The 23,005-nt window shown below is 34.9% G+C and overlaps 1 protein-coding gene across 1 annotated transcript in view; it reads right to left on the bottom strand.

Annotated features, from left to right (window-relative positions):
• The window catches only part of MYOF (myoferlin), a 72,570-nt gene that overhangs the window by 24,298 nt on the left and 25,267 nt on the right, over nt 1-23,005 (bottom strand). The window contains exons 11-29 of the mRNA XM_009577933.1: nt 22,454-22,484; nt 21,865-21,980; nt 20,548-20,644; nt 19,146-19,249; nt 18,131-18,199; nt 17,967-18,010; nt 17,460-17,542; nt 15,330-15,368; nt 12,678-12,802; nt 12,085-12,201; nt 11,543-11,720; nt 10,574-10,698; nt 10,022-10,128; nt 7,595-7,787; nt 6,366-6,521; nt 5,207-5,338; nt 3,665-3,828; nt 1,755-1,869; nt 1,529-1,634 (exon numbers count right to left, since the gene is read on the bottom strand). Of these exons, the coding sequence (XP_009576228.1) occupies nt 1,529-1,634; nt 1,755-1,869; nt 3,665-3,828; nt 5,207-5,338; nt 6,366-6,521; nt 7,595-7,787; nt 10,022-10,128; nt 10,574-10,698; nt 11,543-11,720; nt 12,085-12,201; nt 12,678-12,802; nt 15,330-15,368; nt 17,460-17,542; nt 17,967-18,010; nt 18,131-18,199; nt 19,146-19,249; nt 20,548-20,644; nt 21,865-21,980; nt 22,454-22,484 (2,101 nt within the window). The remainder of the gene's footprint in view (nt 1-1,528; nt 1,635-1,754; nt 1,870-3,664; nt 3,829-5,206; nt 5,339-6,365; nt 6,522-7,594; nt 7,788-10,021; nt 10,129-10,573; nt 10,699-11,542; nt 11,721-12,084; nt 12,202-12,677; nt 12,803-15,329; nt 15,369-17,459; nt 17,543-17,966; nt 18,011-18,130; nt 18,200-19,145; nt 19,250-20,547; nt 20,645-21,864; nt 21,981-22,453; nt 22,485-23,005) is intronic.

Raw genomic sequence — 23,005 nt, 5'->3', positions numbered from 1 at the left:
CTCAGACTTTTATTTAGATTGATCTCTTATTAAAACGTTACTGCAGACTCCTACCAGAAGTTCCAGTTAAGACAGATATCAGTACTCTTTAAGATAAACAAAATCTTTTTTTCTACTCAAATAGCTAGCTATTTCACTTATATTTAAAAGCAATAACTATTTGAGAGTTTTCAGCTGTTTTAGAACAAATTAAAATTTATTATAGTTTTCTGGGCACCCAGAATCTTCTACGACCTTCCCTTTTGCTTTTATTATTCATTTTATGTTTGAACCATCAAATCAATGTCCTGTAAATACTTTGCTATGAGAGATTGACTGCTTTTTCCTATTGCTGTAGAATCCAAATTATGGTCTTATGAGGTTGTTTTTATCACAACTTTCTAAGATGGTAACAATTTTAATTTAGTGTAAGTAACAAGCATATAAAAGTCAAAGCAACTACAGGAAAAATGGTGGCTCTATGTGCTTAGGATTTTCTAACCTGATCAGGTTAGTAGTACATCTAATCTGAAAAACTCTGTCTAACAGCATCAGATTCTTCACAGAAAGACTTTGAAGTCTCTCATTTCACAATTCCTAATAATCAGTTGCATACTGTTAAGATTTCATCCTGATCAGTCTTGCATGGCTCCCTTCCCACACAAATTCAATGCAGTTATTCTGCTCTCAACAATATAGGAATCCTTCACACACTTGTGTGGTGTGTGACCAACACAAACAGGTTCCTGACTTCCTTTGGTCCCCAGACCTCCTGATTCACCTCTTAGCATTGCTTGGTGACTTGTCCCCTGGCTAAAGACTCCCAGTTAAATTACCAGATAGATCCAAACCTGGCTTTGCCACATTTTCTTGGTGCAATTACAGAGACTGCAAGTCCCAGCTTAAGCTTCTGACTTCTCTAAAAAACTCCCAATTACTGCTACTAATCTACATCTTACAGGCCCGATCCTAACCATTGGACTGCATTAACACTGGACTTGGGAAAAATGTTTTGGAAACTTATTTCAAACACGGATGGGTTCTATTTCCAAGCACACTGTTTATACGTACAGTTTTCCCAACTGGAACCTCTCATGTTAGTAGACTTTTGTTTGCATTAGCCTTCATTTTTTTTAATTTGTCAAAGCTTTTCACTCAAAATTGTCATCTTCTGCTGCAGTTAAGACCAATGTACAGCTTCTTAGATTATGTGATTCTCTCTCTAGTAGGCACTTATAAATGCATTTATTACATATACTGTTTAAAATACTGGTCCCTTTTGATCCAAGAAAGGCTCAATGAGAACAGTGAGTTTGATGGAACAAAGTGATTAAAATGGAAATAGAAACAGATGCAGACAATGAATACTTTCTCCATGTCATTTTATCTGATTCCTTAAGCAACTGTTATCCAAATATTTCCTTGACATTTTTCCACAGGGCAACCACTATCATGCTCAGGACATTGCTACAGTCTTGACATGCGTCCTCCTTCAGTATAGACTATGACAGATTGTCCTAATAATCAGCAGATAAACAGTAAATCCTACCGTGCTCATCCACTGCTCGATTTAAATCAGATTTCCAAGCATCATCTTCCCACATCCATCCAAGAGGACATGTGAACTCACGTGGCGGTGGAGCTTTTTCTCCATTCTTTTTTGTTGGGAAAACATAACAGTTCTGTGCATTAATAGATGAAATAATACACTGTGTAGCAAATCCTAGAACTCCTTCTCTTAAACCTTTACTTATCCAGTGAAAAATATGTCTCACCACATCTGTGTAACTCTCTTCAGCTGCTTTCCATTCCCCTCCAGGATAGCGACTCTCATTTTCATATACTTCATCAGTAAACTCAGTATGACCAGCATCAGCTTCAGTCAACAAACTGCAAGTCCGAAGCAAATATAATACTAAACCAAATGTATTTTAGTTAGCTAGAGAATATATAAAAACAATGTACAGAAAGTGCACATGTGCTGGAATTCTGGATTGTCCATCTTTGTGAAGTTCTATTTATTAACAGAAGTACAGTGTAGCCCTCATCTACATGAGGGCTACTTATTTCCTTAGAATGTCTTCCTAAAACTGAAGCAACTAGTAGTAGTAAGCAATAGGAGGAACATTACTCATGAGTGATTAGCAGGAGTATTTTAACTGCTGTGTTATTCAGAATTTGCTTTCAACACTTCCTCTTGGAAAAAGAAAAAACATCATATATTTAAGTGTAGGAAAACCCAGACTGCACATGATAATTATATGCACCTGTAAGTTTTATGTATCTAGCTACGCACTAAAATTTGACAATGTACTTAATTTTGTTCCTTTTTATGCTGTTGACAAGGCAAGTAATCAGTTGGCTAATATTTTTCTAACTTGCAAGTAAAAGAAATAAGAGAACATTAAATCAGACAAAATAACCTTGATTTCCACTTGTGAACTGTGAGTCACTAAAAGCACTGAAGTATGTTCTAAAATGCCATCTGCTGGTCAAATAAAGCCATGCAGATTTCTTCCAATAAAAGCAGATACAAGGCATAAATGTGCTTATGCATTTTAACAGTAGGGGTTTTTCCATTATCTGAGAAAATATCTCCATGTCTGTTACTGCTTTTCTTCATGTCAGATTATTCATTGAAATAAAAACTCTTCATTGAATATCAAAATAAATCCATCCGTTCATACCTATAAACTGATATGATTTTAAAATGAATCAAATAATAGCACATATTTGTCCTGCACAGTTTTTCTATAGCAACAGTCCTGTATTTTTTTTAACCATCAGAACACAAGAATTTAAAATGGGCTGAACCTTTTCTTTTAAGAAAAAAGAAAATAATCTCTTTCTCATGCTGGCTTTTGTTTATGAAACAAATAATTTACCCAGTCTGGTTTAAAGTGTGGCAACACAAATAGCTGAACTGGCACAACTCAGGAGTTGAAAACCTCTGTCAGAGCAAGACTGAACCTGCTAGAGCTGGGGGAGGATTGACACCTCATGAATTCGGTCCGCTGGGGGAGGAATTGTCATATGGCACCACAACCTTAGGCTCTGAAAAAAACCCCTGCCTTGAGTCAGTTTGAGAGAGAACCTGTGACAGTTGTTTAATGAGGGCAATGAAACTTCTCAACATTTAGTGAAATAAACACAAAAAATCATCCACTGTATGCAAACAACCATGCAAATGCTGTAATGGTGTTGATACAACATGAACTGCAGATTTGTACTGGAAGTCAGGGTTAAGTTTCTATCTATGGAAGATCTAGCTATCTAAGGGTCTTGTCTGAAACCATCACAGCAGGATCTGAGAACCACATAGACACAAGTGATCCTCGCAGTAGCTTTCTAGGAAAGGAAAACTATTATCCCTTTTTAAAGATGAGGCACTGACACACAGATAATATAGGCAATATGCCCATCATCACATGGACTTCTAAACTGTAAGCTGGTTCCTAGGAAATGGATGCATTCTTTCTGTGGTATGTTTTATTCTACTTTTTAATAAAGGTAATGTTAATTTTAATGTTATTAACTAACTTTGACTATTGGCTGGCTTTTGCTGTCCTAGAAAGTTCAGCTTAAAAATCTCTTTCTCAGCCAAGAAAACAGAGAGGAGTTTTTACTCTACAGTCTGAAATTAAACTCCTTTATTCCTGCCTGCATAAAATTAAAAAAATCTGACCTTCTTTCAGGATCAATCATCCATTCTCCTTCCCACTCCCAGCCCTTCGGGGGTAGAAAGTACTCTCTTTTCAGTTTGATTTTTCCTGTGACATCAGAAAATTTGTGGCGACCAACAAGTCCTGAGGTACCCCACTTTCCAAAAAGAAGAGCCTGATTTTCATACTGTTTGAGAAGAAAGAAAAAAATAGGTACTTTAGGAATAATAAAAAGCTTTTTTTGGGGGGCGGGGGGGGGGAGATATTTATGTAACTGTTACAACTGAAACATTCTACTATACCTTTCCTTTCTCTGCAATTAAGTACTCCCTTCCCACATTACTCTGCAATGTCATCATTCATTTCTTGCTTTCATTTTCTTCTATGCTGCCTGGTAAACAATGATTCCACTGCTAAACTAAAGTATCTTCTCAAATGCCTCTCCTCTCTACAACTACAGTCAAACTTCCTCCAAATTAAAGCTTTGTTAAATAAACTTCCGTTACATTATTCAAACAAGTTTCTTCTGTTCCCTAAATGCATGATCCTCTCATTCTTTTCCATCTCAAATCTCCTCCTATTTATAATCTCATAACATGTAAAACTGAATTATAGTCTTATCATGGAAGCTACCAGGGGCATGATTCTGATATCAGCCCAGTTTATATAGTATATTTCCCTTTATGCTAATGGAATTATTCATAGTTTATGATGGTCTTGAGTTTTCTGCTCTTATTCCTGTAAAATTGTTGCATTGCTGTATGAAGAGCAAAAAATGAGATATTCAATAGCGTCTTAAACTCTATACTTAAGTAATGGCTTTGAACATCCATTGACTATTTTAAGTGACTTACTACAGCACTACTAAATATTTAGGCATAGGTGCAATGGTGACACAAGCCTCTGTAAAAATGTCATTTCATTAGCTATTATACTGATATTGGATTATATGCACCATTAGGTGACGGGGCATGTAAAAGAAACTTGCACTTACCATTATCATTCAAAATCTCTATTATATGCTGTGGGACTATTTCAAACATTTTTATTTCAAATTCATTAACACTTACCATTGAAATGTTATCATATTATAGCCTTTTGTCAGCAAAATCTACTGGTTTTGACCAGTTTTTCCTGTAACAGTAAATTTTCTACTGCCACAAAAGAACCATTATTAAGCAAAACCACTTGTATCCAAGTATCATTTGTAGAAATGAAGAAGCAATTAAAATAAAAGGGTTATTCACATGCCAAAACATAATGGTCTAGATCCCAATCTTAATTACACTGATAAAAATCTAAAATAAATGTCTTTGAAATCACTGGAGTTAACCAGATTTTTACCTGATTAACTAGTTCAGAATCTGGTGTGCTGAAGTTCCTCTGGTAGGCACAATGGACTTGATCATTAATTGCCTTGAATGGGGTCTACTTGTTTCAGTATAATAAATACTACTCTCCCTTTCTGCCTGGCATGCAAAAAAAATTTCAAAAGAGCTCCAATTTCATTGAATTCCTAACACTCAACGTCCAAGTTTAAAGTAAGAAAGCAATGATGGACATACCATTTCTGCAAAAACACTGAACGTTCCCTCTGCAAAGCTATTAAACTTCTTTTCAACTGCACTGAGCCCAAGCCAGATGTTAATTCGCAACTCCACAGGCACTTTGACATCTTTCGTCTTGTCCTGTGGGTACTGGCACATGAACAAAAAGAAGTTATTATTTGTTATGTTATGCAGGTATTGTAGCTTTCAGTAAAATATAAAAAATAACATAGAGATATGAGTAATAATACATGATTTATCTATCTCTTCGTGTTCTGCATTTCCTCAGAAGCCAGTAATAAATAGTTCAGGAAGGAAACATTCTTTAAATGGTACCTGCCTAGGGCATGTAAAAACGAAACACAGTAAGAGTAGTATCATCCCTGTTCCTGTATATTCTCTCCCAAGTTTCATCCAGCAATGAGTTTTTAATTATGACAATAACTTAAAACTTCAATGTTGATGTTAGTGTTTCTCATCAGGAGACTCTGGAAATGCAGAGGTTAGTCAGAATGGTTCACTAAATGTAGAAGCAATGCATCATAACATGCATGATAAGGGTGCTTGCATAAAAACATGAAGATACAGGTTTGTCTGCATTGAAGCATTAATCAATATAACTACTAGTACATTGACAAACTCTGTAAATGCTACTGTTCCACAGTCAGATTGCCTTTTTTCTGCTTAAGTTTATTCCAGTTAAAGACAATATAAACTTAAATGGAGAAAGGCATTCCTATTCAAGAGTAAGACTCAGTGCAGAGAGACATACTAGGGAACTTCTGGGTGTAGACACACTCTGTTCTACTTGCAGAAAACCATCCAAAACTTTGAATAGGTTTTTGGAACTTCTCTGACTTACACTCATTATTCCCTTTGAAAGTCTCCATTCACATCCAAACCCAAAACACTTTAGAAGTCCTATGACAATTTTGACCTCTTTCAGAAAAGACTCAGAGTTAGGGGCTGATGCTGGTTCTAACTGGCTTATGATGAACTTTACATTACAATTTCTGTGATATTTTGAAGAAGCTATATGCAGTTGGCTTTTAATCTGTCCTGAGTTTTGACACCTCATTGTTCATAGTTTGTTTGCACGTTTCATGCTCATGTCAGAAGGCATCACAGTTCAGGGAATTAAAGTTGATTATTTTTTAAGGGGAAAAAAAAGAAGTACCTTTAAGAAGATTGTTTGGGTCTTTCCACAATATTTACCAGATGATTCGGGGCTCGTTGTGGAATACAGCACTTGGTGTGCAGGAACACGAGCATAAGCCAGTCTTTTCTCCCCTCGGATCATCCATATGATTACATCAGGCATACTGTTTTGTGGCTGTGGATTATTTGTTGGGAAAAGAAAGTTAAGAATGGTGATTAATAGAATGTTAAACTAATCTAATGCTTAGACAATAGAAGCATAAATTAGGATTTATGTCAAAGGATTTATCACTTAGAATCAATAATTAACATGAATTTATGATAAATACAGAAAATTGTTTTACTTTGCAAATAAACGCAATCTATAATTCTGAAACAATCATTAAAAATACCATTGAGATTGTTGGAAAGCAAGTAAGTTTTATTAAAAAAAAAACAATTCCTGTATCTTTTGCAGATTTTTAGAGACGTTTTGTATCTATTTTTAGAGACGTTTTGTATCTCAATTCCTTTATGGCGACTATAGTGACTGATCCCAAATGCTAATACTTTGGATTGACCTGCTACATATTTAAGTGCTTGTAATGCCTCCATGTTAAGGGTAAGATCATCATAAGACTTGTAGCAGAAGACAGAAACAGCCTTACTATCTTTTTGCAGCTTTGTGCACACCTTTGTATGCTAGCTGCAAGTCTGCAAAATAAACTTCCTTTTTTTATATCAGTAACTTTTCAAAGCAGAAGTGACAAAGAAAAAATAAAACATTTCTACAATGTTGTGATAACCAATTATGAGAAAACCGAGATGAAAACTTAAGATGTTGCTGAAAATTTAAAAAACACAGAAACAAACAGATTTAACTCTGTTAGAAGTTGATTACTATGGCTAACAAGCTGCGGAAGCACAACATATATCCTGCAGTCCCTGAACCAGCAATGTGACCTGCAATTCTGGAAGAAAGGAAAGGACAAAATACTGTCACTTTAAACAGAATAGAGTCTATTGTACAAATCACAGCGTGGTTATTCCCCAACACATGTTCTCAGTGAAGACAGTGAAGCTAACACACTAGAACATTATCTTTAAGTAAATCCTAATTAGAGAGGGGAACACATTTACCTTCACAGCATCTAAAATTACTATTCTAAGGAGAGTGGACATTGCTTGATCAGCAGTAAACATTACACCAGTTTGTGTTAGACAGCTATTTCTAAACTAACCGAATCACTGATATTGTGTAGTACTAACCTCTTCACTCAGTTGCAGTAATTTATCCAACCAATCCTCAATTTCTGTCAGAGTGGCTTTCACATCAGTAGCTTCATTTCTCATCCTTGCTGCTGCTTCTCCAATCTGTTTGAGAGACTTGAGGCGCAGTTTTTCTATCTGAGTGTCAAGGACTGTAACATTAGATTTGCCTTCTATGAGGGGAAATGGTTTACTGAAAAGAGAATATTTATTATGGTTAATAATCTAAGTGGACTTTATTTAACCACACACTAAATGCGGACATGCATACAGTGGCAACAGATTGAGTGCTATTATTTCCTGTGATTGAAAACCACCGGAATAGTGCTATGGCATCTATTTCTGCAGACTCCCACCTGACAAAGTGCTTACAGTAAGTAAGGGAAATGCTATGCTTACATAACAAGCACCAACGTAGAATAGCTGGAGGTGTATGCTCTAATGTAATTGCTGCTAACCAAACCAAGCAAAATCTATTTCCCTATATATTCAAATTAGAAAATTATTGTCTCAGAATGTACATCTCAAAGATGAAATCAGTGCCTTCAGACCCAGATTAGGTTCCTTTCCTTCACTGGAAACTGTAAATTTTCAGAAACTCAATATACAAATACAGCTTGTGTCTATGACTAGAGTTATCTAACCCTCTGGCACAAAAACATCGAACTCTAAAGAAATCCATGACACAGAACTTCTGAGTCACTAGAGGGCAGAGTAACAATTCAATGGAACCAAGAAATCCTATGGATTCACAGTAGAGCCCAGGAAAAATGAGCTTTTTTGAGTTGGTGGAGGCTTGAGGAAAAGACAGCTTTTCAAAGACCAGTGACTATATCCCTTTAAGAGAGTTCATTAAGAACTCTTTAATATGATACTTTAAAAAAAAAAAAATTTCCAAAGATACTGCCAAGTTTGAAAAAACTGACTCTTCTCCGACCTATTTTTAATGACAAGCCATGCACTTCTAAGGGCTTTGATTCTGCAAAACCTTGATGCTGACTATTGTGCCTTCCACTATAGTTAGTTCTACTAATCCGAATGCAAGTGCTGCCTGCCCTGGGTGCAAGTACTTACACATGAATCAAATGTACCAGATCAGAACTTCCAGAAAGTCATCTCATTTTAGGTTTAAATACTGCACTGAAAACTCTCTCAAACTCCTAACTCTTTTAAACTGTAGCACAGCAAGGAAAATTGTGCTGTGAATTCAACACAGGGAATTATGTCTTTGACACAGGTTTCATGAGTTTGCTGAAAAAAACCATAAAGAGCATTGTATCCTATGAACAACAGGAAGCCCATTTGTTTGATATATCTAGGTGCTATTGCTCCATAACTGTTGAGCAATAAGATATTTCATAAAATAATGGACTGAACTAATAACAGTGCAGATGTGTATCAGGAAGATGGGCTGACATAACTGACATAAAACCTGAAGTTCCTTCACTCACTGGATGGCTCCATCTGACAATAGTTTGCCCTTCACATTTTGCTTTCCTAAAGTATGTCAGGTCTTTCTCTCAGCCTTCTTCCAGATCACAGCAGGTATTCTATGAAGTTACTAGTTTATATTTTGACATAAGCTTTCTAACATATAATTCTTTGCTAGTATATACTGATCTCCACTGTTCGCTTTTTCGTCTGTTCACTTTTATATTGGCTCTACAGCTTGATGAATTTGTTCTCTCATTTCATGTTCTCTGTTATTTCCTCTAATAGATAATAACCATTCTCTCATTTTCCCTTTCCTTTTCCTGTGCTGTTTCATCACCCACTTGTTTAATGTTTTTCAAGCGTCTCTCCCCACCTCAATGTCTCCTTCTATTAATGTCTCTTTCTCATACAATTCCTTCCTCTCTACTTAGAATTTATTCTCCTTCAAAACCCTAAGTGCTGACTCCTGTTGCCTTCTCTGAACACTCCCAATACATACAGACATGCTGACTAAAGGCTTATTCAAAAATACCATCTTTATGGCGCTTAAGCTCTAAATAGCTTTTAAATTTTTTATTCTGGGTTTACCAGTAAATCACAAAATTTCTTCCCTCTTCAGTTTCAGAAATAACATTGAAACATGGGTGAACAAAAGGTACATGAGAAATTCTAAAGAAGGCAAGATGGTAGAAAGGCAGCAGAGACCCACAATTTCACATTTTCAGAACAATCCTGCCTTAGATTTTTTCAAGAGATGCTGTTTTATTACTGTCAGTGACAAAGATAAAGGAGAATTACAAAACTAGATGGATGGCAATATCCATGTTATTTTACTACTTTCAGAGACTTTTGGAATTCCAGTTCTCAGGTCAGTTCATAGGGGTAATCAGTTTTATAGTCCTTAGAATTTGTTTTCTGACTTAGCAAAGGCAATAGCAAAGATTCTGATCAGGCCTAGAATGATAACGTAAGAGATAAAAAAGGTACTTTTACCTTATATCGTCTGTAAGTTCATCAATCAGCTTCAACCACATCTCAGCTAATTGGTTTTCAGAAATTTTAGCCTGCATTCCTGATTTTAAGGTGGCTAAGTTGGATTGCTGAGGAATTTAAAAGAAAATCTTATTTATTAATCTTATTTATTTGTATGTATAAAGCCCAAATCAAAAGAGACTCAGATGTTCAAACTTGATTCATATTTAACAGGACTATTCCTATGTTCTTTCTCACTGTATTTAACAAACATATTGCACCTAACTTCCGAAGCAAATAACAGTTCTACAGACTTAACATGCCCCTAACCAACACCAAGAACTCTCTCTTCCTGTGGGAATTCCCTGCAGTTTCAAGCAGGGGTGACCTATGATTAGCAGTGCTGTTTGTTACACTGAGCTGTGTTTAATTTTGAATAGGAGAAAAGGAGGCAAAAGTGTCAGAAAACTGTTCCATAATTTGCTCAAAATGTCACTTTTTGATTACACCTCTAAATGGAAAAAAGTAAAAATGAAAAGCACATCAGCAAAAGAAAGATCTTAAGTGTCTTACCAGTCTTTCAGCCATGTTTAGGATTACATTCAGAGGGTCTAATCTATGACTTATGTCCTCCCAAAAGGAAGTCAGCGTTACAACTGGCTTTGTGTTTGCCCACGGCAAGTAGTAGTAATAATTACCTAGTGTGAAACATTTGTATGTTACAATTAGAATTCATGGCAGGAATACATACTGTACACTGCACAAATTGCTATATTTATTTCATTTATGTACTACAATTCATTAAGAACGTACAAGCTAGTCCAAACTTATCAAAGAATTTGTATTTTTCAGCCACTGTAGCATCTCTGGGATGGTGAACTTTTAATTCAAATTGTTTCAAAATCCAATGGATTTTCTTCAATAAATTATCTGTTAACATGTTCATTATTCTTTCCCATAACTTACTGATGTAGATAGCAGATTAATATAAGTGTATCTCTGAAATAAAATATTCAAATAATTATTTTCCAGAGTAAACCTGATGACTTCATTTAATACACAGAAAAAAAGAACTCCTAATGTTTACAGTTAATAAAAAAGGTTATAGCCAAAATATATTTTCCTGTGATATAGCTAGGTGGTTTTCTTCTAAGCTGCCAGACACCTGGTTTAAGAACAAGTTTTTATTTTATTCTAAATCAGAATGTTCAAAGGGTATTTTCCCTATTTAATCCCTAGTTTTTAGATACCTGTAAAATAATGTGATTTTTTTTCTTGCCAATTTTCCTGTGCACATCTAGTACACGGTCAAAAGATTTCACTGAATTCTGTGAAAATTTCTTTAATAACCTCAGTAGGCTTTGCAGGATGTATTCCATAAACGTAACTTCATGTCAAAAGCTGTGAAGAGCCACATGTTCTTTTCTGTCACGTTTTTAATAAGTTTTTAGTGCAGTTAGGGCTGTCCTTCCAAAGCTATAAAATAGCATCTCGAAAAGAGAATTTTACATTATTTTATTGCCATACCAGCAGCATCCTTACCATCAAAAACAGCACGACTGTACTGAGTTGTTGATGCCAAAGGTTTACAGGTGGTATCAAACTTGTTGCCATAGTTACCAATGCTAACTTCAAACTGGATAGGCTCCCCAGTGTCTTGCAGCATGGTAGCAGAATGAAACACAGCAGCCAAGCAGAACTTCCGTCTGCGCTGGTATTTCTACAAGAAGAACCCTTCTAGTTGTATTTCAATATTTGTAAAACAGGATCCACAATTACAGAAAACAGTAACAATTTCTTAATGGAAATAATAATTTTAATATTTTTACTAGTTTCTGAGAAGCAACCAAAAAGATATAATGTGTGCATAAAAAATTACTGTATTTGAGATTATAAAAATGTTTCAAATTAACATTTCATGTTATGAGGGTATGACATTTTTGTAGCCACACCATCAATAACCACCTCTCTTATTTCTGAGATTCAACTCAATTGTTTCAATTTTAGTAAGCTAGATCATTCTCCAGAAATAACCAGCCAAGGCACGTCTCCATTACCAACACTGACAATAAAACAAGATTTACCTCAACAACCAGTAAGTCATCATTAGGAATCATCTCTAACTTTTTATTAACAGGTTTGCTTTCAAGTATTGTAGATAGTTCAACCAGAATTCTCCCTCTATAAGCAACTCCTTCTCCCTGTAACATAATCACACATTGAATCCAATTTTATATATTTCTTCTAAAGTAGCATACTCTTTCTTTAGCTGTACATGATTCTGGCTTCAATAAAGTGTTCTCAAAACTTCTGCAGAGGCATGGAGGTAATATTTGAACAAATGAAATAAAGCAGTTGGCTTTAATTAATGCTAGAAGTGAAAAATATATATTTACGAAAACAAGGAAATAAGTATAAATGCATGCAGAGATGCAGATAGTGAAAATCATCAAGAACACTTCTGCTCCTTCAAAAACACCTTTAAAACGAAAATAAATAAGAATGGAAAATACTATCGTACTTTCTTATTAATCATAAATATAAAATATTATTCAAAAAGAAACACCAAAGGGAGTGTAACGTGAAACAAAAAAACCCCATTAAAATGAATTAATTCATTGATTAAAAACAATTGGGGTTAATCCTTTTATTAAAAACAATGAATAAAGAAACTGACCTTTCCAAAGTTTAATTCGTCATATGGGTCTGGGAATCCAGTGTATTCTCTTGGACTTCCATAGAAGTTTAGGTAACAAGGCCCAAATGTTGGTAAAAAGCCAACTTCAGTTTCTCCAGTGTTTACTAACAGAAAACATTACCATTATATCTTTGTTAATTATCATTCAGAGCCAGAAAAACAATTAACAATATTATTAAACCCAGTTGAACAAATGTTAGGTATTAGTTATTAGTAAAGTAAGAACATTTTATTCTCTAGGTATACTATATGAATTTGAAGTACTTATACCAGTGACTGTACTTGTTCCTCACCTCCTCCTTCATTGTACAATACTTCCTAGATACTACTTCATGCAGTAAAAAACCCACAGAATAAACAGAACTTCTGCCTCACTCCAAATACCAGGTTTTCATTTATGTGAAAGAATAATACACTCTTATGTTAACAGAAAACATATTTTCTAGAAATAAATGAAAGTGATTAAAACAACATTTGCAATCATTTAAATGCATAGGCCATTGTTCTAGCTAAACAGCTACAAAAAAGATGCACACCGTAGCGGGGATAAAACCCTACTGTTTAGCATAGTTAATCCCAGTGTTTTTAGTATTATTTTTCTGTGGTTATACTTCAGGGTAAAACACAGACTACTGCAAACTCTAATCATAACTGCTACAGTACATTGTTTCTCACAAACTCCCTTTTCAGTAAGCTAAAATTCATACAAGACAAAGTCTGCAAACTCAGTTAATTCTCAGTTAATTCTGATGACAATAAACTGTAATTTGTATACAATTCTTATTCCATGACTAACAAATTAAAATTTCCCCATGTCTTAATTTTGCTTAAAAAAAAAAAAATAAGGAATTAGATATTTTTGTCAGTTTTAATAGTAAGCTAGGGAACTGCACACCAAAGCTATTCTTTATTTTCAGATATTTAAGATATCTGAGAACTTGAAAAGGTATTTCCATTGCTAACGCTTACTAACGCTTACTGTCATAACTTTGTATTTTTGAAGAGTGTTCTGGTTTTTAGCAGAAAAATATATATAGGGAAGCCTTAGTCATAATACTACTTTTATCTTTTGGGTTTGCATTCATGTCTTGCAAATTTATTAGATGAATAAGATTCTAAAAAGCTCTTTTTAGAGCCAATTAAAATCTATACTTAAGGGAGTTAATTGTTCTTTCAGTAACAAACACATGCCAAGACTATTGATTGATAAATTTGCTAAGTAGCACAAAAAGAATTAGAACAAGGTAAGCAACACACATACAGAAAAACACTGCATAGTTTTGAGCAAGCAGGAACGATTCTGTATTCTTTTCCTTGTATCCTAGCTTTTGTCATTGAACAAATGCTCCTGGTATAAAAAAAGATGAGAATCATGTTCTAAACCTCACAACAAGTATCACTTAGAGTGATCTGCAGCACAAAGAAGGATGCATTTATCACCCGAACGGATGGCTGAGATAAGAAAATGAAAATAAAGGGTTACGCCTTGTATGACTTTGCCACTGTGACTACTGAGTGACACAAATGGATAATAAAAATGACTGTGATGTCTTGATGGAATTTCCTGTCAACACAAAGTCACATAAAATCTGCAAAATATAAAATAAAGATTTGCAGTTCTCTGTTTTGCATTTGGATACTTTCACATCCTTAAATCTGAATCAGAAACAGATCAAAATTTGAATGAAAAAGAATTCAGATTCCTGTTGGAATATTGTCCAATTTTTAAAAAATTGTAACACTGAACTGCTCACATCAGATCACAATATGACTAGATTTAAGGTACAGATCTGTGTTGAATTAATACATTCACTACTTACTGATGCTAATGAATTAAACAGAATATAAATTTAAAAACAAAACAAAACAAAAAACCAAACATACCCCCTCCCTCCAAACCTGGAATAAAAAGAATATATTTTGTATTTGTTTACATTTAAAATTCAGTTGTTTACATTTAGAAGGCTGATGATCACGTATTACAGAAAGCAATTCCGAAAAATTATTTCAGCCTTTAAATTAGTATTACTTTATTAAGAAAGATAGATAGTAAATGAAGTATTTGTGTAGATTAACGTTTGTTACCTTTCAGCTGCACTCAAATTGTATTTATTCCTCACTATATAAATATTTACTACAAAGTCTTTCAAAACTGGATGTCAACCTAGACAGTTACGTAAAAAGCAGTCTCTCCAGGTTTTAACAGAATCAGATTTCATTTTTCAAACTTTATTTATATAGCTAGCTAAGCATAAGCAAAACAGCCACTAATTATCTTAGGCAGTTATTTACTTCTGCAGGGCTCTGCAGCTGCAAATATAGTTGCAATCTCATAGTTAAGTTAAAAATTGCAAGCCATTGTTAGACTAAGCACTTCATAATTGAAGCAACTGCATGCTGAACTCTAAAACACAGCTTGAAGCACCAGCCAAACAGAAACATTTTCAAACCAGTTCCAGTGCCAAAACTGTTTTATACAGTTAGTTATGTTTGATACTCTTTAATCATAATGGTGAAGTCTTTTAGACAAGTAATATTAAAAAATATTTTTTAAGATGATGGGTTTTCACAGGCAATACTTCTCAGTTTGGGCAACGGAAAGCAAAATCAGTAGCAGACAAAGATATAAACCTTCATATGATGAAGCCCCTGTTCCTGAAGATGAAAATTCTATATTATGAAAAGAGAAGAAGTTACATGACAAGTGACAATAGCATTTTAAAACAAATACATCACAAAGCAATCTGCTTTTAAAATGAAGTTGAAGGCCTGAGAAAAAACAAAGTTCATGTGGGCTAGAATTTTGCTTCCTGATTAAAATATGAAGATATTACTCTTCCTGTACAAATTCCAAAGGAAAAAGAAAAAAGCATGTAGCTGACGAAATATATTGTTTTGATGCTTCTGTTTCAGCTTTGTATAGTTCTCCTCCCCACAAAATAAAATTTCATTTTAAAAATAATTTAAAAATCTTAAGAACATTTAAGAAAACCACTACATTTCAGGGCCTATTAGGACATCTTCATTTACTGAAGGCCATAGACTAGTTCAGTTTCCCAATCCTTTAGAAACCAGAACAGGCTTCAGGTATGGCATTGACCTCAAGGGAAGATAATCTGTGATTTTACATGGAAATGGCTATTCCAATGTCAGTACCTCAGTAGAGAGAAAATCCAAGTAAGATTTTCTCACTTACTAAGTGCCTAGGTTTGAAGTATAAATGAGCTGTGACTCAGCAGCAGTTCAAGTTACACACTTATGTGGTACAAGTGATCTCTCCAGAGCTGAATTTTCCCCAACAGCCCACCCCTTCTGTCTTTGATTTCCCATTGCCTTTTTCTGTAACCCTTTCTTTTTCCTCTGGTCGTGTGTGGGATATATGAAAAGAATGTTTGCACAAAGTCTTACTTCAACAGCAGTACTTCTAAGAGGACTGGGTTATAAGCTTGAAGTTATGTGACTGAAAATACAGTTCCATCTGATAAGATAAATACTTGGCTCAAGTCACTACAGGATTGGAGCCACTAATTTTGTTTTTAAGCTCCTGACATAGCTACCAACTTAAGGACAAACTGGTCTGTCTCAGACAAGTACATATCATATAGATTTAATAAACACAACAGAAAAAATAGTAATTTAGATTCTTATTGTGGCAATGGTGGAAATGCTTTTGAGCCAGTGTCCTTCAAACCACGACACTAGTATAGATAGTCAGATAAATAAATGTTAAGTCTGTTTAGCCATGAACTTTACAATTCTGTATGGACAACTAATATGCCATACTATGTTCATAAAAAAGATAAAACATTTTTTCTGGCAAATTAACACAGAATCCTTGTCATGGAGCTGGATCAACTGTATGAAAGATCTTGCTATAAAAGGAAGATTATAGATATAGATCACAAAGAAATAATCAATAATCACAAAATTATATTAGAACATAAATGTAACAGGATTTTTTTTTATATATTTCCCAAAATCTTGGCACAAAAAATGTTTCTTGTAATTGTAAAGAAGAGTTTTATTACAAAGGTATTGTCCAATGGGAACAACATGTTAGGAACTTCATATCCTGCCTAACTAAATTTGTTTTCTTGCAGTTAATCAGTTTTGGTTTTTAGTTTTTATGAAATTACATATCCAGTCACCTACACTGATTGAAGCCTGTAAGTTACTTGTCTGCGATCATAGCATTGCAATTAAAATCTTCATTCATTGAAGCTACTAAAATAAGGGTTGCTAAGTAGTAATTTGGAGCACTCGTGCAATGAGATGCAGTGCCCATTTCTAGTAAACTACGGATCAGAGCAGAGACTGATCCAAGTTCCCCCAGCATCTGACAGCAGCCTAGTAGTATACAGGAAATGAGCAGGTGGTTCTAGATAGTTCCTGTAGGCTAACTACTCAGGAACATTCCCCAGCTTTTAGGTTCTCTTCCCAGAGAAATAACAGACACGCTTATAAGGTGGCAAAAGTAGTCTTGTCTACTAGTGCCCAATGAAGTAGTGATTCTGAAACAGTGACTCTGGATTGTTTTTAAATTAAATGTCTTATTAAGTATCTTAGTAAATTTCTTACTCATGGTAGATTGTGATATCACGTAATTTTCTGAATTGGGGAAAGTACTCACAAATTTAATTATTAATTAACTTTAGATATATATATAACAGAACACTGAATATACTTTCTCAGAACACTAATCTTTGCTATTCCTCATAACACAAGAGAAGATAGTAAGTTATATACTGCTCAATCAATTACCTTCAACTTCTCCTCCAGAAGAAGCAATTTTTGAGAGACTTAAATATGTTGTTCCTACTACATCATTTTTTGTAAGACGATCCCTACAAAAAGAAAAAAAGAAAGATTTTATTTAAATATAATGCTGGTCATCCTACATGGAAACAAGCTACCAGTGATTAAATGCACTCCAAGATGGTGTGCACACATTTTATATCAATGCTTTAATATTACTAACACAGATAGTAATGGCTAGTTACAAAAGTGGGCTATATCATGAAGAAGTCGCCTGACTTTTACAGTATCACGTAAATAGCGATAGTGCTCAATGCTCACTGCACAAAATTAAGAATACTCCTATGTTACACTAATCAGGTCTCTTGTAAAGAAACCATAAAGGAAGATACTTAAACACTTGCTTAAATACCCTCATAGACTGTAAAAATATCTGACATCTATAGAACCAGACTTTTCTTCACTTAATATAATTTACCTTGTCTAGTACTTTGATTAAAAGTCGTAACTCACCAGTCAACAACTGCAAGTTTTATTTTCTCACACATCGAGGGAAACTGAAAAAAAAAAAAAAATTAAAATAACGTAACCCATTACTTATTTCACCTCTGTAGTGTTAATGCCCTGAGTTCCAAAAGGATGGCTGTTTTCTACAGAAACAAGAAAAAAAATCTGACCTTGATTTGAAGATAAATGATTTGATTCCACTCTGGATTAGCATTTTTCTCAATTATATTTGTGCAAACCTGCAAAAAAGGAAATCAGCTATACAGCTCATCAAAGATAAAACAGACAAAAAAAGCATATATTAGCTATGATTTAGGATAAATCACATCCTGTTTGGTAAGATGAGGGGTAGTAGTTAATGATGAATCCCAAGTCCTTTATGCTGCAATGAGCCATTATTTTTCAATTGGTAAATACTGCTAAACTGATCTGCATATGAAATATTAATGACTACTGGAAGGAAAAGAAAATTTTGAAACAGTATTTAAACCTGAGACTGGAGTTATCCTACAGGAAAAAAGCTTGTTATTTCCACTAGCTACAATTTAATGTGCTTTCACACTAGTACTGATCTCTTTTATCCCAGCAGAGAAACGAGACGAAGGAATGACTTGATTCCAGCTTGCTTTATGCAGATTTTAGAGTAGGTGAAGAATATATTCTATGGGAGAGCCTACATTATTTGCTACAGTCATGTCTACTGAAGATCCTCTACATTACTGGGCGTGGCAACCTAACTATATGACATAATAAAGGACTGACATTTTTCTTCTTGGAAAAAGGAAAAAAGATTGGCCAGCAATGAATATAGGTTGTAAAATCGTTCTTCAGCTCAAATTTGGTATTCGAAGGAACACATTAGTAATAAAATGTACAAATACTGTTAACCTGTCCAGAAAGATCTGTACCATCAGTTACAAAAAGCAATCAGGAACAACCGGTAGGCAAGCCATCTGGCATGCATCAGTTCCTAGCATTCAGTCATACATTCCTTTTATTAGTCGTCAGCTTTACACCCATTCTAATGTAGCATGTAGTTTGTCCTCATTTTACGAAGTGAACTTTTTAGGGCTAATGCTTGTTTATTTCCATAATTTCAGTAAACTTAAAAATTTATACTGGCATATGAAATCTGTTCTCAGGACTATGATTAGAATGCAAAGATTCAGATATTTACTGAATTACCTTTTTCCCAGCAAAAGAAACTTCTACAAATGGATCTACCAGGTTTTTCTTGTCTGCTTCTCCTCCAAATATTTCCTTGACAGTCTGTGCAAAAGCATCATCCACTGGAGAGGTGTCAAAGAAGAAATTAAGGTTTATGCTTTTTTATTATTATTTTATTTATTTATTCAGCCTAAATAATAAATTGCCCATAGCAATCCCACCGAAATCAACTAGCTTACAGATATAGGTAGGGTAAAATCTAATCTGATAAACAAAATTCTGAACAGTGTTGCTGGTAGAAATGGAGAATTTAGGCTTACGAGCAATTTCAAGAATATAAATTTTTGAAACATCATAAGGAGTGCTGATGTGCTTCTGAATTTAGAGGCATGGTTGTATTTGAAAAAAAATTATGCATGTACCTGTAGACATTGTAATTTGTTGTCACAGATACAGGTGAGAAATTAGGCTAAGAAGGGATAAAAAGCCACCCATATTCTATCAGAAAACACATATGGCATATAATGAGAGAAACAGCCTTTGTCTCAGCAATATAGGGTTGACACAAGTAAAATCTCACTAAACAAATTAAGGTCAAACTGCTTACAAGCTCCCCTGTCCTCCAAGGCTGTTTATTTAAGCTTATGGTGCTCAATTTATAGCCCACAAACTGCATGCAGCTTTCTGGGATACAGCCAGTTCCTAGTTACTTATTTCCTGCGGCCACTCAGGAGCAGGTTGCTGGCAATACAGACTGCCTTGGCCATCACAGCATCAGCTGACTGATTTCAGCAGTCCTGTGGCCTTTCCCCCATTGCAAAATAGCTGCAGCTATGAGCCCCTGTGAAGAAGAATTAATGGATTGCTGGGAAGAGGAAGGTGCAGGGGGCCATCAGCAGTACTACTTATCTACTAGGATCTAAATGGCCTTGGAAAAGAGGGCTGCAGGGAACCAGCTGTCTGATAACCTCTCCAAAGCGGGCAGGGATTGGGATCCAAGAGGAAGTTGACACATGCACTGTATACTTGAGCTAGACATGCACATAACATCCAGCTTAACTGCAGATCAACTGTACTTGAATGTTAGTTACTTGCATGTAACTTCTCCGATTGGAGAAGGGCTAATGAAGATGACCCTTTCCCACTACCAGAAGCTGTGTGGCCCACTCAGCAAGAGATGAACATTACTAATCTAATGGGTAACACATTAAATTATCCATTACAAGAATTAAGTAGACTTACTGAGCATTACCAAAGGAATTGAAATGGGCTACTTAAGCCATCACAGAATTATTGGATCAAGTAACAATGTAAAACACTCAAGATGTTTTACCTTCAAGGAATGTTTCTGAACAGCTAACACAAATATTTCTAATGGTAATCAAATACACCAACGGACAAGTAGTAAAAAGCTACGTACTTTGCGGAATGTCCTCAGCTCTGTAGATTTTGAGAAGGAAAGTAACCCATCGAAGTGCAATTCCAGCAGGTAATAACAGATTGCTCTCTATCTTTCCCTGTTTTCAACCTGTTGGGAGATACAGTGGTACATAGTATCTAGTATATAAGAAAGACAGAGTAATGTACAGAATTAAGGTGATCAGTTAAACTGGTGCCCACAATACTTTTCAGATAGAAGACTGTTGTCAGTTTCATTATAAAGAATGAGATTTTATTAAATTACCAAGCCACAAAAATTAATTCTACCTAAACCATTTTACTTACATTTTTATCTCTAAAGTACTCAATTGCAGGAACCCATTATAATCACACTTTTAAAATCATCATCATGGGATGATGATGATTTTGGTACAATGCCAACTTCATGTAATTTTCATACTCATTTCAAGATGAATATTGTAGTAAGGCATCTTACTGCAATTAGAAAATGCATACAACTCTGATATAATTTACCAGAACTTACTGCTTCCTCCTTTAAAAATAAATAGGAAATAAAAGATTTCACCACAAGTAACTAGACATATCCTTGTGATTTCAAGAATCATGAGGATAGCAGAAAGGAAGAGTTAATATGGAACAAGGAGATCTTCCATGGTTCTGAGAACCATAATATATTTAACTAAGGAGTAGCAATATGCAAAAATCTCAGGCAGGAAGAACAGCAGAACTTAAACTACAGACAATGGTCAAGTAAGAAAAACATCGCACAGAACACCTGTTTTTACCTTGACAGAACAGCAGACAGTTAAGGATTGGATTATTAAAACTATCTACTGCTTTCATATGCATCAAATTACTTCTGCCTAACTTGTAATTACTCCTTTTCACCTGGCAAATATTTGGAGCTTTCTGGTACTCAGGTTTCTCTTTGAGCTTGTCTACATTATGTAGTAGTGGAAACATTCCTGACTTAGTCCTGGAACTGGTATCAATATGTTGCTCAGCCTGATTAGCTATGCTAAGGAGAATTACATTTTAGCTTCATGCCACACCAGGCTAACACATCTCTACTTCTTCCAGGATGTGAAGAAGAGTCTACAAATGGTAGATCAACACACCCAGAGCTGGTCCAGAGGTTGCTTAATTGGACAGGATAACAAAATAAGCTTTGAGTTAGCCACTTAGTACTGGATGCCCTTGAAACAAATTGTAAATCTTGTCTTACTTTTAAGTTTTGCTCACAGAGTGAATTATACAGTATTCAAAAACGTCGGGGGGCCAGGAATAAAAATCCGTGGGGTGGAGAGGGGAAGAAAAACATTTAAATGAAACTTACTGGTGGCTCATCTCCAGTTCCCAGGACAAACATGCTGACTTTCATATAGCCTTTAGCTCCTGAATTTGTATCTTCAGGATCATTCAGCAAAAGCCATTTTCTCATGACTGCATGGCCTAAAATGAAACAAACACCACCACCCACCCCCAGTAATATGCATTACAAAATGGCAGAAATCATAAAATCAAATTCAACTGTTCCAAAAGCATGCTTTATCCTAAAACTAATTATTTCAAAAATTTATTGTGTCCTACACAGGTCTCAATAGTGCCATTCAAAATAAGAAATCCAGTGGTGTTAAAATGTTGTGGCATACTAATTCAGGGACATAATTATCAAATATTTTTGCATTATTTTCATATTTTAGGTTTCTGATACCAAAACTAATAACCAAATTTTAAGTGCTTGTAGTTCATCTTGAAACCACTGGAAGGAGTTATATATTGTTGGATTTTTTTAAGTTAATACTTAAAGCAGCAATCTCAAATAACTTGCCATTAACTTTCTTCTTTTACTTTAGAAATTTAATGAAGTTTTTCAATTTCAAGTTTCAGGCTGGGAAAAAAGCTCTGAAGTAACTGTTACTTACCAGGCTCGTCATAAACATAGCCAACGTCAATCTGAAATAAAGATCAAAGGCATTACCTCTGAAGAAATACCAACACAGAAAAATGCTAGGGCAACCCCCCTCAAGTTTCTCATTGAGTACTACTACATTGTTTTCTTGTCACAAACAAAAGAAAGTTTACATCGCATATTCTGGGGAGGAGAAACAGAAAATGCCTTACATTGAAAAATGAGGGATTTTGAATGGATACAGCAGCCAAGAAGAAAATGCAAGAAAAGATGTATTAGAACTAACAGCTGTAGTTACTTTCTTCTTTCCCCAGATCCCCAGCTTTTCCATTTATCAGAGACAGAAGATGGGGCTAGCTTACTGCTTCTTGAGTTCCCTATATTCCCCTACTATTTTATGTTCAGACAGGGTTTTCAGAACTCTTTTGTTTCTATTTCCTGCTCAGTATCTCATCCTTCAGTTCCAGAAATGAAGCTTGTTTTTTTAATGAATAATTTCCTTTTTCTTTTATGAAGATGATGGGCAATTTTTCCCCCCACTGTGTCAAATCTGGACAAGATTGCA

The sequence above is a fragment of the Fulmarus glacialis genome, unplaced genomic scaffold, assembly GCF_000690835.1.
Source record: "Fulmarus glacialis isolate BGI_N327 unplaced genomic scaffold, ASM69083v1 scaffold18435, whole genome shotgun sequence".
Lineage (NCBI taxonomy): Eukaryota > Metazoa > Chordata > Aves > Procellariiformes > Procellariidae > Fulmarus > Fulmarus glacialis.
Note: the sequence above shows the minus strand (reverse complement) of the source record. Positions and strands in the feature narration are given on the sequence as shown.